The sequence below is a fragment of the Nerophis lumbriciformis genome, linkage group LG36 (genome assembly GCF_033978685.3).
Source record: "Nerophis lumbriciformis linkage group LG36, RoL_Nlum_v2.1, whole genome shotgun sequence".
Classification (NCBI taxonomy): Eukaryota; Metazoa; Chordata; class Actinopteri; order Syngnathiformes; family Syngnathidae; genus Nerophis; species Nerophis lumbriciformis.
The window spans coordinates 22097844-22110428 of NC_084583.2; the positions used below are offsets into that span (position 1 = coordinate 22097844).

General features: G+C 40.0%; 1 protein-coding gene across 3 annotated transcripts in view; it reads right to left on the reverse strand.

The window, feature by feature from the left end:
* Positions 1 to 606: 606 nt before the first annotated feature.
* Positions 607 to 12585, reverse strand: part of ssh3 (slingshot protein phosphatase 3) — a 48259-nt gene continuing 36280 nt past the window's right edge. Inside the window, exons 13-17 of one of the 3 annotated variants that reach the window (XM_061930321.1) lie at positions 8490 to 8690; positions 8230 to 8419; positions 8099 to 8164; positions 6536 to 6628; positions 607 to 812 (exon numbers count right to left, since the gene is read on the reverse strand). In XM_061930321.1, the coding sequence (XP_061786305.1) occupies positions 675 to 812; positions 6536 to 6628; positions 8099 to 8164; positions 8230 to 8419; positions 8490 to 8690 (688 nt within the window). In that variant the 3' untranslated portion in view covers positions 607 to 674. Of the gene's footprint in view, positions 813 to 5883; positions 6473 to 6535; positions 6629 to 8098; positions 8165 to 8229; positions 8420 to 8489; positions 8691 to 12585 lie in introns of those variants that run through there. The other 2 variants (XM_061930319.2, XM_072912502.1) reach the window with 2 other exon arrangements.

Genomic DNA, 12585 nt, shown 5'->3' on the forward strand with positions numbered 1-12585 from the left:
TAAAGAGAGGAACCACCACCCCGGTCTGCCAATCCAGTGGTACCGCCCCCGATGTCCACGCAATGTTGCAGAGTCTTGTCAACCAAGACAGCCCCACAGCATCCAGAGCCTTAAGGAACTCCGGGCGGATCTCATCCACCCCCGGGGCCTTGCCACCGAGGAGCTTTTTAACTACCTCAGCAACCTCAGCCCCAGAAATAGGAGAGCCCACCACAGATTCCCCAGGCACTGCTTCCTCATAGGAAGACGTGTTGGTGGGATTGAGGAGGTCTTCGAAGTATTCCCTCCACCGATCCACAACATCCGCAGTCGAGGTCAGCAGAACACCATCCCATATATAATGTAGGAACCACAATATTAATAACAGAAAGAAACAACCCTTTTGTGTGAATGAGTGTGAATGAGGGAGGGAGGTTTTTTGGGGTTGGTGCACTAATTGTAAGTGTATCTTGTGCTTTTTATGTTGATTTAATTAAAAAAAACAAAAACAATACCGATAATTAAAAAACGATACCGATAATTTCCGATATTACATTTCAACGCATTTATCGGCCGATAACATCAGCAGGCCGATATTATCAGACATATCTAGTAAAAACTTAGGCATTTCATAAGAAGTCCTTCAGTTTATTTTAGTTTCATTTAAAGGCCAGACTTGTTTCCTCTTGGCCACTTCAAGGTTTGTCGTGATCAGCGTCCAACACACTTGTGGGTTCGGGTGAAAGATCCACACACGCGCTCTGGTGAATCAGACTCCTTCGGCCGTGGCTTCGCCTCCGTTGTCGTGGCGATCGCCGTGGACTGGCAGGCAGCTTTGAAGACAAAGATGGAGACTGACTGATGTTAGTAATACAAAAAAAAGGCATGCCAGGCAATAAAGGACTGTTGAACGATAGGTCATGTAATAGTCTGTCCACTAGGTGTCACCATACCTGCCAACTTTTGAAATCAGAAAAACCTAGTAGCCAGGGTCCAGGACAAAGTCCTGGTGGGGGGGTTCAGGCTTCGCCCCCCGACGCAAAATGATTATTAGCATTCAGACAGGTTAAAATGTTGCTAAAACCATCACTTTTCTATCAGTCACAGTGACTTTTCAAAACAAAAATATTACAGCAAAAATCATATGGGTTGATTGACATGTTTATTCTGTAAGCTAACTTCAATAGTTTGAAATTATTTTGACAGTTAATGCCAGTTATCCTGTCAACCTTTCACAAGACTTCAATTTGTTAATTGAAAGTATAAACACTTTTTACAGTAAACAAATGGTAAAACAGTACTAAACAATTCCATTAAAAAAAATAATTGGTGTCAGTATTAACTTTCTGTCCAAGCTTGTATAATCTACTGCCTTGTTCAATTGTAAAAAATATTCTGTGCCTAAAATTCACATTTCTATCACAATGATCATACTGTAAACATGGTAAGCTAACTTCATTAAAATTAATAGTCCTGTCAATAGCATGGAATTACAATTCGGGTGGATGGCGGATGGTTGACGACTTTCTGATGCGGTTGCGGATGAAATAATTGCCTATCCGCGCATCTCTAGTGTCTATATATGTGTCTGTATATGTGTCTGTATATGTGTCTGTATATGTGTCTATATATGTGTCATATATGTCTATATATGTGTCTGTATATGTGTCTATATATGTGTCTGTATATGTGTCTATATATGTGTCATATATGTCTATATATGTGTCTGTATATGTGTCTGTATATGTGTCTGTATATGTGTCTATATATGTGTCATATATGTCTATATATGTGTCTGTATATGTGTCTGTATATGTGTCTATATATGTGTCATATATGTCTGTATATGTGTCTGTATATGTGTCTGTATATGTGTCTATATATGTGTCATATATGTCTATATATGTGTCTGTATATGTGTCTATATATGTGTCATATATGTCTGTATATGTGTCTGTATATGTGTCTGTATATGTGTCTATATGTGTCATATATGTCTGTATATGTGTCTGTATATGTGTCTGTATATGTGTCATATATGTCTGTATATGTGTCTGTATATGTGTCTATATATGTGTCATATATGTCTGTATATGTGTCTGTATATGTGTCTGTATATGTGTCTATATATGTGTCATATATGTCTGTATATGTGTCTGTATATGTGTCTGTATATGTGTCTATATATGTGTCATATATGTCTGTATATGTGTCTGTATATGTGTCTGTATATGTGTCTATATATGTGTCATATATGTCTATATATGTGTCTGTATATGTGTCTGTATATGTGTCATATATGTCTGTATATGTGTCTGTATATGTGTCTGTATATGTGTCATATATGTCTGTATATGTGTCTGTATATGTGTCTATATATGTGTCATATATGTCTGTATATGTGTCTGTATATGTGTCTGTATATGTGTCTATATATGTGTCATATATGTCTGTATATGTGTCTGTATATGTGTCTGTATATGTGTCTATATATGTGTCATATATGTCTGTATATGTGTCTGTATATGTGTCTGTATATGTGTCTATATATGTGTCATATATGTCTGTATATGTGTCTGTATATGTGTCTGTATATGTGTCATATATGTCTGTATATGTGTCTGTATATGTGTCTATATATGTGTCATATATGTCTGTATATGTGTCTGTATATGTGTCTGTATATGTGTCTATATATGTGTCATATATGTCTGTATATGTGTCTGTATATGTGTCTGTATATGTGTCATATACGTCTATATATGTGTCTATATATGTGTCATATACATGTGTCATATACGTCTATTTGTGTCATATACGTCTATATGTGTCATATACGTCTATATATGCATACTTGCCAACCCTCCCGAATTTTCCGGGAGACTCCCGAAATTCAGCGCCTCACCCGAAAAACTCCCGGGACAAATATTCTCCCGAAAATCTCCCGATTTTCAGCCGGAGCTGGAGGCCACGCCCCCTCCAGCTCCATGCGGACCTGAGTGAGGACAGCCTTTTTTCGTGACGGGAGGACAACAGGGTGACAAGAACTAAATCATCCAGACTAGAGATAAATTGTATTATTATGTTTATTTTACCTAAAAATAAATATATTTATTAATAAAAAAAACAAAAAAAAACAAAATGCATTTTTACTATATTTTGCTAAAAACATCAAAATTAATTGTATTTTTATTTGTATTTTTTCGTGACTCATTATTACATCCAGCCATAGAATTATACACTAAAATAAACATATTTCAAATAATTGATTTTAAATTATCATAATAATTCATTTAAAATGACCATATTTAATTATTAAAATAATTGCTTGTTTATCAACAACTTTAGCATTTTATTCATTACATTTTGAAACTCTCAGAAGCCAAGTTATGTTATATTCCTTAAGATTTATTTATGCAAGTTTGAAGTATCAATTATCTAAACACAGTTTTGTTTGCATATTTTCAGGATGTAGATATCTACATATATATATATATATATATATATATATATATATATATATATGTATGATATATATATATATATATATATATATATAATATGTATGAAATACTTGACTTGGTGAATTCTAGCTGTCAATATACTCCTCCCCTCTTAACCACGCCCCCATCCACGCCCCGCCAACCCCCGAACACGCCCCCACCCCCCACCTCCCGAAATCGGAGGTCTCAAGGTTGGCAAGTATGTATATATGTGTCATATGCGTCTATATATGTGTCTATATATACATCTATATATGTGTCTGTATATGTGTCATATACGTCTATATATGTGTCTAGATATGTGTCATATACGTCTATATATGTCTGTATATGTGTCTGTATATGTGTCATATACATCTTTATATGTGTCTATATATGTGTCTATATATATGTGTCATATACGTCTCTATATATATGTGTCATATACGTCTATATATGTGTCTAGATATGTGTCATATACGTCTATATATGTCCGCATATGTGTCTGTATATGTGTCATATACATCTTTATATGTGTCTATATATGTGTCTATATATATGTGTCATATACGTCTCTATATATATGTGTCATATACGTCTATATATGTGTCTAGATATGTGTCATATACGTCTATATATGTCTGTATATGTGTCTGTATATGTGTCATATACATCTTTATATGTGTCTATATATGTGTCTATATATATGTGTCATATACGTCTCTATATACAGGTAAAAGCCAGTAAATTAGAATATTTTGAAAAACTTGATTTATTTCAGTAATTGCATTCAAAAGGTGTAACTTGTACATTATATTTATTCATTGCACACAGACTGATGCATTCAAATGTTTATTTCATTTAATTTTGATGATTTGAAGTGGCAACAAATGAAAATCCAAAATTCCGTGTGTCACAAAATTAGAATATTACTTAAGGCTAATACAAAAAAGGGATTTTTAGAAATGTTGGCCAACTGAAAAGTATGAAAATGAAAAATATGAGCATGTACAATACTCAATACTTGGTTGGAGCTCCTTTTGCCTCAATTACTGCGTTAATGCGGCGTGGCATGGAGTCGATGAGTTTCTGGCACTGCTCAGGTGTTATGAGAGCCCAGGTTGCTCTGATAGTGGCCTTCAACTCTTCTGCGTTTTTGGGTCTGGCATTCTGCATCTTCCTTTTCACAATACCCCACAGATTTTCTATGGGGCTAAGGTCAGGGGAGTTGGCGGGCCAATTTAGAACAGAAATACCATGGTCCGTAAACCAGGCACGGGTAGATTTTGCGCTGTGTGCAGGCGCCAAGTCCTGTTGGAACTTGAAATCTCCATCTCCATAGAGCAGGTCAGCAGCAGGAAGCATGAAGTGCTCTAAAACTTGCTGGTAGACGGCTGCGTTGACCCTGGATCTCAGGAAACAGAGTGGACCGACACCAGCAGATGACATGGCACCCCAAACCATCACTGATGGTGGAAACTTTACACTAGACTTCAGGCAACGTGGATCCTGTGCCTCTCCTGTCTTCCTCCAGACTCTGGGACCTCGATTTCCAAAGGAAATGCAAAATTTGCATGGTTGGGTGATGGTTTGGGGTGCCATGTCATCTGCTGGTGTCGGTCCACTCTGTTTCCTGAGATCCAGGGTCAACGCAGCCGTCTACCAGCAAGTTTTAGAGCACTTCATGCTTCCTGCTGCTGACCTGCTCTATGGAGATGGAGATTTCAAGTTCCAACAGGACTTGGCGCCTGCACACAGCGCAAAATCTACCCGTGCCTGGTTTACGGACCATGGTATTTCTGTTCTAAATTGGCCCGCCAACTCCCCTGACCTTAGCCCCATAGAAAATCTGTGGGGTATTGTGAAAAGGAAGATGCAGAATGCCAGACCCAAAAACGCAGAAGAGTTGAAGGCCACTATCAGAGCAACCTGGGCTCTCATAACACCTGAGCAGTGCCAGAAACTCATCGACTCCATGCCACGCCGCATTAACGCAGTAATTGAGGCAAAAGGAACTCCAACCAAGTATTGAGTATTGTACATGCTCATATTTTTCATTTTCATACTTTTCAGTTGGCCAACATTTCTAAAAATCCCTTTTTTGTATTAGCCTTAAGTAATATTCTAATTTTGTGACACACGGAATTTTGGATTTTCATTTGTTGCCACTTCAAATCATCAAAATTAAATGAAATAAACATTTGAATGCATCAGTCTGTGTGCAATGAATAAATATAATGTACAAGTTACACCTTTTGAATGCAATTACTGAAATAAATCAAGTTTTTCAAAATATTCTAATTTACTGGCTTTTACCTGTATATGTGTCATATATGTCTATATATGTGTCAGTCCATCGCCAGCCAGGCATGAAAAAAATGGACCTACAAATGAGCGATCATGGATCCTCACCAAGACGTCACTTGATTGACACTGACAACACCCGAGGGTCTTGTGAGATGACGCTGGCGGCTGCAAGATCATTGTTAAGAAAAAAATGACCGAAAGGAAGGCGAGAAACACTTTTTATTTCAACACCCTCGCCGTACCTGCCGTCAAAACTCTAAAGACCGACTGCACAGTTCCTGTCTTCACAATAAAAGCCCTGCTTCATCCTGCCTGCGCTATCAAAATAAGAGTCTCAGAAAGCTAGCACGCTACAGACTTTGCCGCCAAAGTATTTCTTGTAAAGTGTATAAAAAGGAGTATGGAAGCTGGACAAATAAGATGCCAAAAAGCAAGCACTTTCATGTGGTATTAGACAGAAAGGAGGACTTTTGTTCTCCTCCATTATAAAATGTGGATGTTGTCATCACTACTGTCTGATTCCAATCAACTTATATTCTTGTCTTCATCAAAGAAAGGAATCTATATGTGTTAAACATGCTTGTATAATCAGCAAACACCTTTAAATTGTTAACAAAAACTTCCCTTTCATAAATAAATGGATATAAATGACATATATGAATGAGGTCGATCCCTCCACTTGGGTCAATTGTAAAGTAGCTCACCTGCAGAAAAAGTGCATTAACACATACCGGCCCTTTAAGAGACAGGACACCTGCGTTAGTTACCTGCTCGCATCCTTTGGTCACGTCATCTTGTTCACTGATGGACTGCATGAGGGAGAAGAGGTTCATCCTTCCACTGCGACTCACACATGGAAGCTGGAGACACAAAGTCAATGGAAAAACATCAAGTACTACTTTATTCATGTTGTCATTATGCTGGTACTTAATGAATACTTAGGTCTACTACACTACTGTATTTAATGTTGTCATTATGGTGGTACTTGATGAATACTTAGGTCTACTACACTACTGTATTTAATGTTGTCATTATGGTGGTACTTAATGAATACTTAGGTCTACTACACTACTGTATTTAATGTTGTCATTATGGTGGTACTTGATGAATACTTAGGTCTACTACACTACTGTATTTAATGTTGTCATTATGGTGGTACTTGATGAATACTTAGGTGTGCTACACTACTGTATTTAATGTTGTCATTATGGTGGTACTTAATGAATACTTAGGTCTACTACACTACTGTATTTAATGGTGTCATTATGGTGGTACTTAATGAATACTTAGGTGTACTACACTACTGTATTTAATGTTGTCATTATGGTGGTACTTAATGAATACTTAGGTCTATTACACTACTGTATTTAATGTTGTCATTATGGTGGTACTTAATGAATACTTAGGTCTACTACACTACTGTATTTAATGTTGTCATTATGGTGGTACTTGATGAATACTTAGGTCTACTACACTACTGTATTTAATGTTGTCATTATGGTGGTACTTAATGAATACTTAGGTCTACTACACTACTGTATTTAATGTTGTCATTATGGTGGTACTTAATGAATACTTAGGTGTGCTACACTACTGTATTTAATGTTGTCATTATGGTGGTACTTAATGAATACTTAGGTCTACTACACTACTGTATTTAATGTTGTCATTATGGTGGTACTTAATGAATATTCAGGTCTACTACACTACTGTATTTAATGTTGTCATTATGGTGGTACTTAATGAATACTTAGGTCTACTACACTACTGTATTTAATGGTGTCATTATGGTGGTACTTAATGAATACTTAGGTCTACTACACTACTGTATTTAATGTTGTCATTATGGTGGTACTTGATGAATACTTAGGTCTACTACACTACTGTATTTAATGTTGTCATTATGGTGGTACTTAATGAATACTTAGGTCTACTACACTACTGTATTTAATGTTGTCATTATGGTGGTACTTGATGAATACTTAGGTCTACTACACTACTGTATTTAATGTTGTCATTATGGTGGTACTTAATGAATACTTAGGTGTACTACACTACTGTATTTAATGTTGTCATTATGGTGGTACTTAATGAATATTTAGGTCTACTACACTACTGTATTTAATGTTGTCATTATGGTGGTACTTAATGAATACTTAGGTGTAGTACACTACTGTATTTAATGTTGTCATTATGGTGGTACTTAATGAATATTTAGGTCTACTACACTACTGTATTTAATGTTGTCATTATGGTGGTACTTGATGAATACTTAGGTGTAGTACACTACTGTATTTGAGTGGTGCAGTGCAGGTGTGTGTGATGGTTACAGAGATGATGGGACTGATGACACATGGTGGTGTTTCTTCCTGGGTGGTGTCAGGCTGCTCAAACACCTGAGAAGATAAAGAGTTGAGTGGATGAGAAGAATCAGAAAGTCTTGAGAGCAATAATGACTCACATCTTCCCCTGAATCCTCTTTTTCATCAGAGCTCTCTGTGATGTCATCATCCTCCTCTTCCTCATCCTCCTCTTCTTCATCTCCCTCTTCCTCCTCGGCCTCATCCGGCTTCTCGCCGTCGTCTTTGCGCTGAGACTTCTGCCTTTGGTCTTTGGACTTCCTCCTCCAGAGCAAGCTGTGTCGCTGGCGGCTGAAAGGCGAGCGGACGTGTTCACGTGCCAGTGGGCGGGGCGGGGGGGGGGGGGAGTGTCACGTCTCACCTGGCGTGGAGGATGCCGTTGTAGGTCTGCAGCTGCTTGGTGAAGCCCTCGTTGGGTCTGATGATGGCACGGCGATCCCTCACGTAGGCCGACGCCACGTCCAGCGGCCAGCGTTGCTGCTTCATGGCGTAGGCGATGACGGTGGAGGCGGAGCGAGACACGCCCATCTTACAGTGCACCAACACCGAATGGCCGCTCTTCCTGCCATGCAAAACCACAGGGAAGTTCTTCTTCATCATGATGACAACATTAAATACGAGGGATGTCCGATAACGGCTTTTTGCCGATATCCGATATTCCGATATTGTCCAACTCTTTAATTACCGATACCGATATCAACCGATATACAGGTAAAAGCCAGTAAATTAGAATATTTTGAAAAACTTGATTTATTTCAGTAATTGCATTCAAAAGGTGTAACTTGTACATTATATTTATTCATTGCACACAGACTGATGCATTCAAATGTTTATTTCATTTAATTTTGATGATTTGAAGTGGCAACAAATGAAAATCCAAAATTCCGTGTGTCACAAAATTAGAATATTACTTAAGGCTAATACAAAAAAGGGATTTTTAGAAATGGTGGCCAACTGAAAAGTATGAAAATGAAAAATATGAGCATGTACAATACTCAATACTTGGTTGGAGCTCCTTTTGCCTCAATTACTGCGTTAATGCGGCGTGGCATGGAGTCGATGAGTTTTTGGCACTGCTCAGGTGTTATGAGAGCCCAGGTTGCTCTGATAGTGGCCTTCAATTCTTCTGCGTTTTTGGGTCTGGCATTCTGCATCTTCCTTTTCACAATACCCCACAGATTTTCTATGGGGCTAAGGTCAGGGGAGTTGGCGGGCCAATTTAGAACAGAAATACCATGGTCCGTAAACCAGGCACGGGTAGATTTTGCGCTGTGTGCAGGCGCCAAGTCCTGTTGGAACTTGAAATCTCCATCTCCATAGAGCAGGTCAGCAGCAGGAAGCATGAAGTGCTCTAAAACTTGCTGGTAGACGGCTGCGTTGACCCTGGATCTCAGGAAACAGAGTGGACCGACACCAGCAGATGACATGGCACCCCAAACCATCACTGATGGTGGAAACTTTACACTAGACTTCAGGCAACGTGGATCCTGTGCCTCTCCTGTCTTCCTCCAGACTCTGGGACCTCGATTTCCAAAGGAAATGCAAAATTTGCATGGTTGGGTGATGGTTTAGGGTGCCATGTCATCTGCTGGTGTCGGTCCACTCTGTTTCCTGAGATCCAGGGTCAACGCAGCCGTCTACCAGCAAGTTTTAGAGCACTTCATGCTTCCTGCTGCTGACCTGCTCTATGGAGATGGAGATTTCAAGTTCCAACAGGACTTGGCGCCTGCACACAGCGCAAAATCTACCCGTGCCTGGTTTACGGACCATGGTATTTCTGTTCTAAATTGGCCCGCCAACTCCCCTGACCTTAGCCCCATAGAAAATCTGTGGGGTATTGTGAAAAGGAAGATGCAGAATGCCAGACCCAAAAACGCAGAAGAGTTGAAGGCCACTATCAGAGCAACCTGGGCTCTCATAACACCTGAGCAGTGCCAGAAACTCATCGACTCCATGCCACGCCGCATTAACGCAGTAATTGAGGCAAAAGGAGCTCCAACCAAGTATTGAGTATTGTACATGCTCATATTTTTCATTTTCATACTTTTCAGTTGGCCAACATTTCTAAAAATCCCTTTTTTGTATTAGCCTTAAGTAATATTCTAATTTTGTGACACACGGAATTTTGGATTTTCATTTGTTGCCACTTCAAATCATCAAAATTAAATGAAATAAACATTTGAATGCATCAGTCTGTGTGCAATGAATAAATATAATGTACAAGTTACACCTTTTGAATGCAATTACTGAAATAAATCAAGTTTTTCAAAATATTCTAATTTACTGGCTTTTACCTGTATACAGTGGTGGAATTAACACATTATTATGCCTAATTTGGACAACCAGGTATGGTGAAGATAAGGTCCTTTTAAAAAAAAGCAATAAAATAAGATAAATAAATTAAAAACATTTTCTTGAATAAAAAAAAAGTAAAACAATATAAAAATAGGTACATAGAAACTAGTAATGAATGAAAATGGGTAAAATGAAGTGTTAAAGGTTAGTACTATTAGTGGAGCAGCAGCACGCACAATCATGTGTGCTTACGGACTGTATCCCTGCAGACTGTATTGATATATTACTTACTTACTTAGTCCTCTTGCACTTCAGGGCGCGTAGAGCCGACCATAGCAACCAGGTCTCTCCATCTGGGTCTATTGTGGGCAAGGTGTTGAGCTTGTGCCATAGTCACATTGCAGGCCTTAAGGTCCTGGGCTAATACATCCAGCCAGCGAGTCCTGGGGGCGCCTCTAGGGCGTCTCCAGCCAGCTCGCTGCGGGTTGAAGTCCAGGATTTTGCGCGTGGGGTGTTCCCCCGGCAGGCGGATGACATGGCCGTACCAGCGCACTCGCCGCATTGCTGCGAGGCGAGAGGCTGGGAGCTGTTGGGTTAGCTCTCTTAGGGTCTTGTTGGTGACATGCTGGCTCCACGTGATGCCTTCTATCCTCCTGAGGGCTCTGGAATCAAAGCCATCTAGCCTGGCCGCCAGGATGTTATTCAGCGGCCATGTTTCCGAGCCGTACAGAAGGACGGAGATGACAGAGGAATTGTAGACCCTCAACTTGGTGTCCCGAGATATGTGCCGGTGTCGCCACAACGGTCTCCACAGGGACTGCATGACGGAGGCTGCAAGGGCGCGACGGCGGTCCACCTCTCGTTTGAGGTCGCCGGTGTTGGTGACTGTCGAGCCGAGGTATCTGACGGTAGGGACAAAGTGGACAGGGGTATCCTCAAATAAGAAGGGTGGTGGGTCTGGTCCATCGCCGATATGCATGAGTTCGGTTTTGGACCAGCTGATTTTCAGGCCGAGCTGTTTGGTCTCCTCATCAAACACACCGAGGGCCTCCCTGAGCTGGTCAGCGGTCTCACTGAACAGGGTGGTGTCATCGGCGTATTCGAGGTCCTTTAGGGTGTAGTTTCCAAGTGACACCCCGGGGACTCGCACACAGACTCTGGACATCAGGTGGTCGATGACACAGTTAAATAGTTCTGGTGCGGCAACACAGCCTTGCCTGACCCCGCTGTTGATGGGGAACCACTCAGAGTCTTTACAGTTCACACGCACACAGCTTTCTGCACCCTGATACAACTGCTGAAAGAGTGTGGTGATTTTAGTTGGGACTCCGAGGGACTTCAGGATGTTCCAGAGGGACCCGTGGTCCACAGTGTCGAAGGCAGCCTTAAGGTCAATGAAGGCAATGTAGAGGTGCCGGTCCTTTCTGAACTCCCGGGCCTTTTCTATTAAGAGCCGGATGGCAGAGATGTGATCCGTGGTGGAATGATTGGGCATGAAGCCGGCCTGTTCTTGGCGGCGTCTGCTTCTGGTTGCAGGTAGAGCTCGGGTGAGTAATATGCGGGTAAAGAGTTTACCGGGGATGGAGAGGAGTGTGATCCCTCTATGGTTGCTGCAGGTCAGCTGGTCTCCCTTATGCTTCCAAAATGGTAGTATAATGCCCCGCTTCCAGTCATCAGGCAGCGACTCAGAGACCCACACATGGTTGATGGACAACCATGTATATTGATATATATTGACATATAATGTAGGAACCTACCAGAATATTAATAACAGAAAGAAACAACCCTTTTGTGTGAATGAGTGTGAATGGGGGAGGGAGGTTTTTTGGGTTGGTGCACTAATTGTAAGTGTATCTTGGGTTTTTTATGTTGATTTAATGAAAAAATATTAAATTAAATACAGTAGTGTAGTAGACCTAAGTATTCATTAAGTACCACCATAATGACAACATTAAATTCATTAAACACCAAGCAGAGGTTTTAAATAACAATTATATTTAATCATTTTGGTCACTTCAGCATGACACACACATGGTGCTGTTAAGTTATTGTGGATCAATTTGCCTTAATTTTTTTTTTTTTTTTAATGTATTATTATTTAATTTATATTATTGTTTTAGTTGCTTAAGAGATATTCCTGGCTCTGAATTTGCTCATTGCTA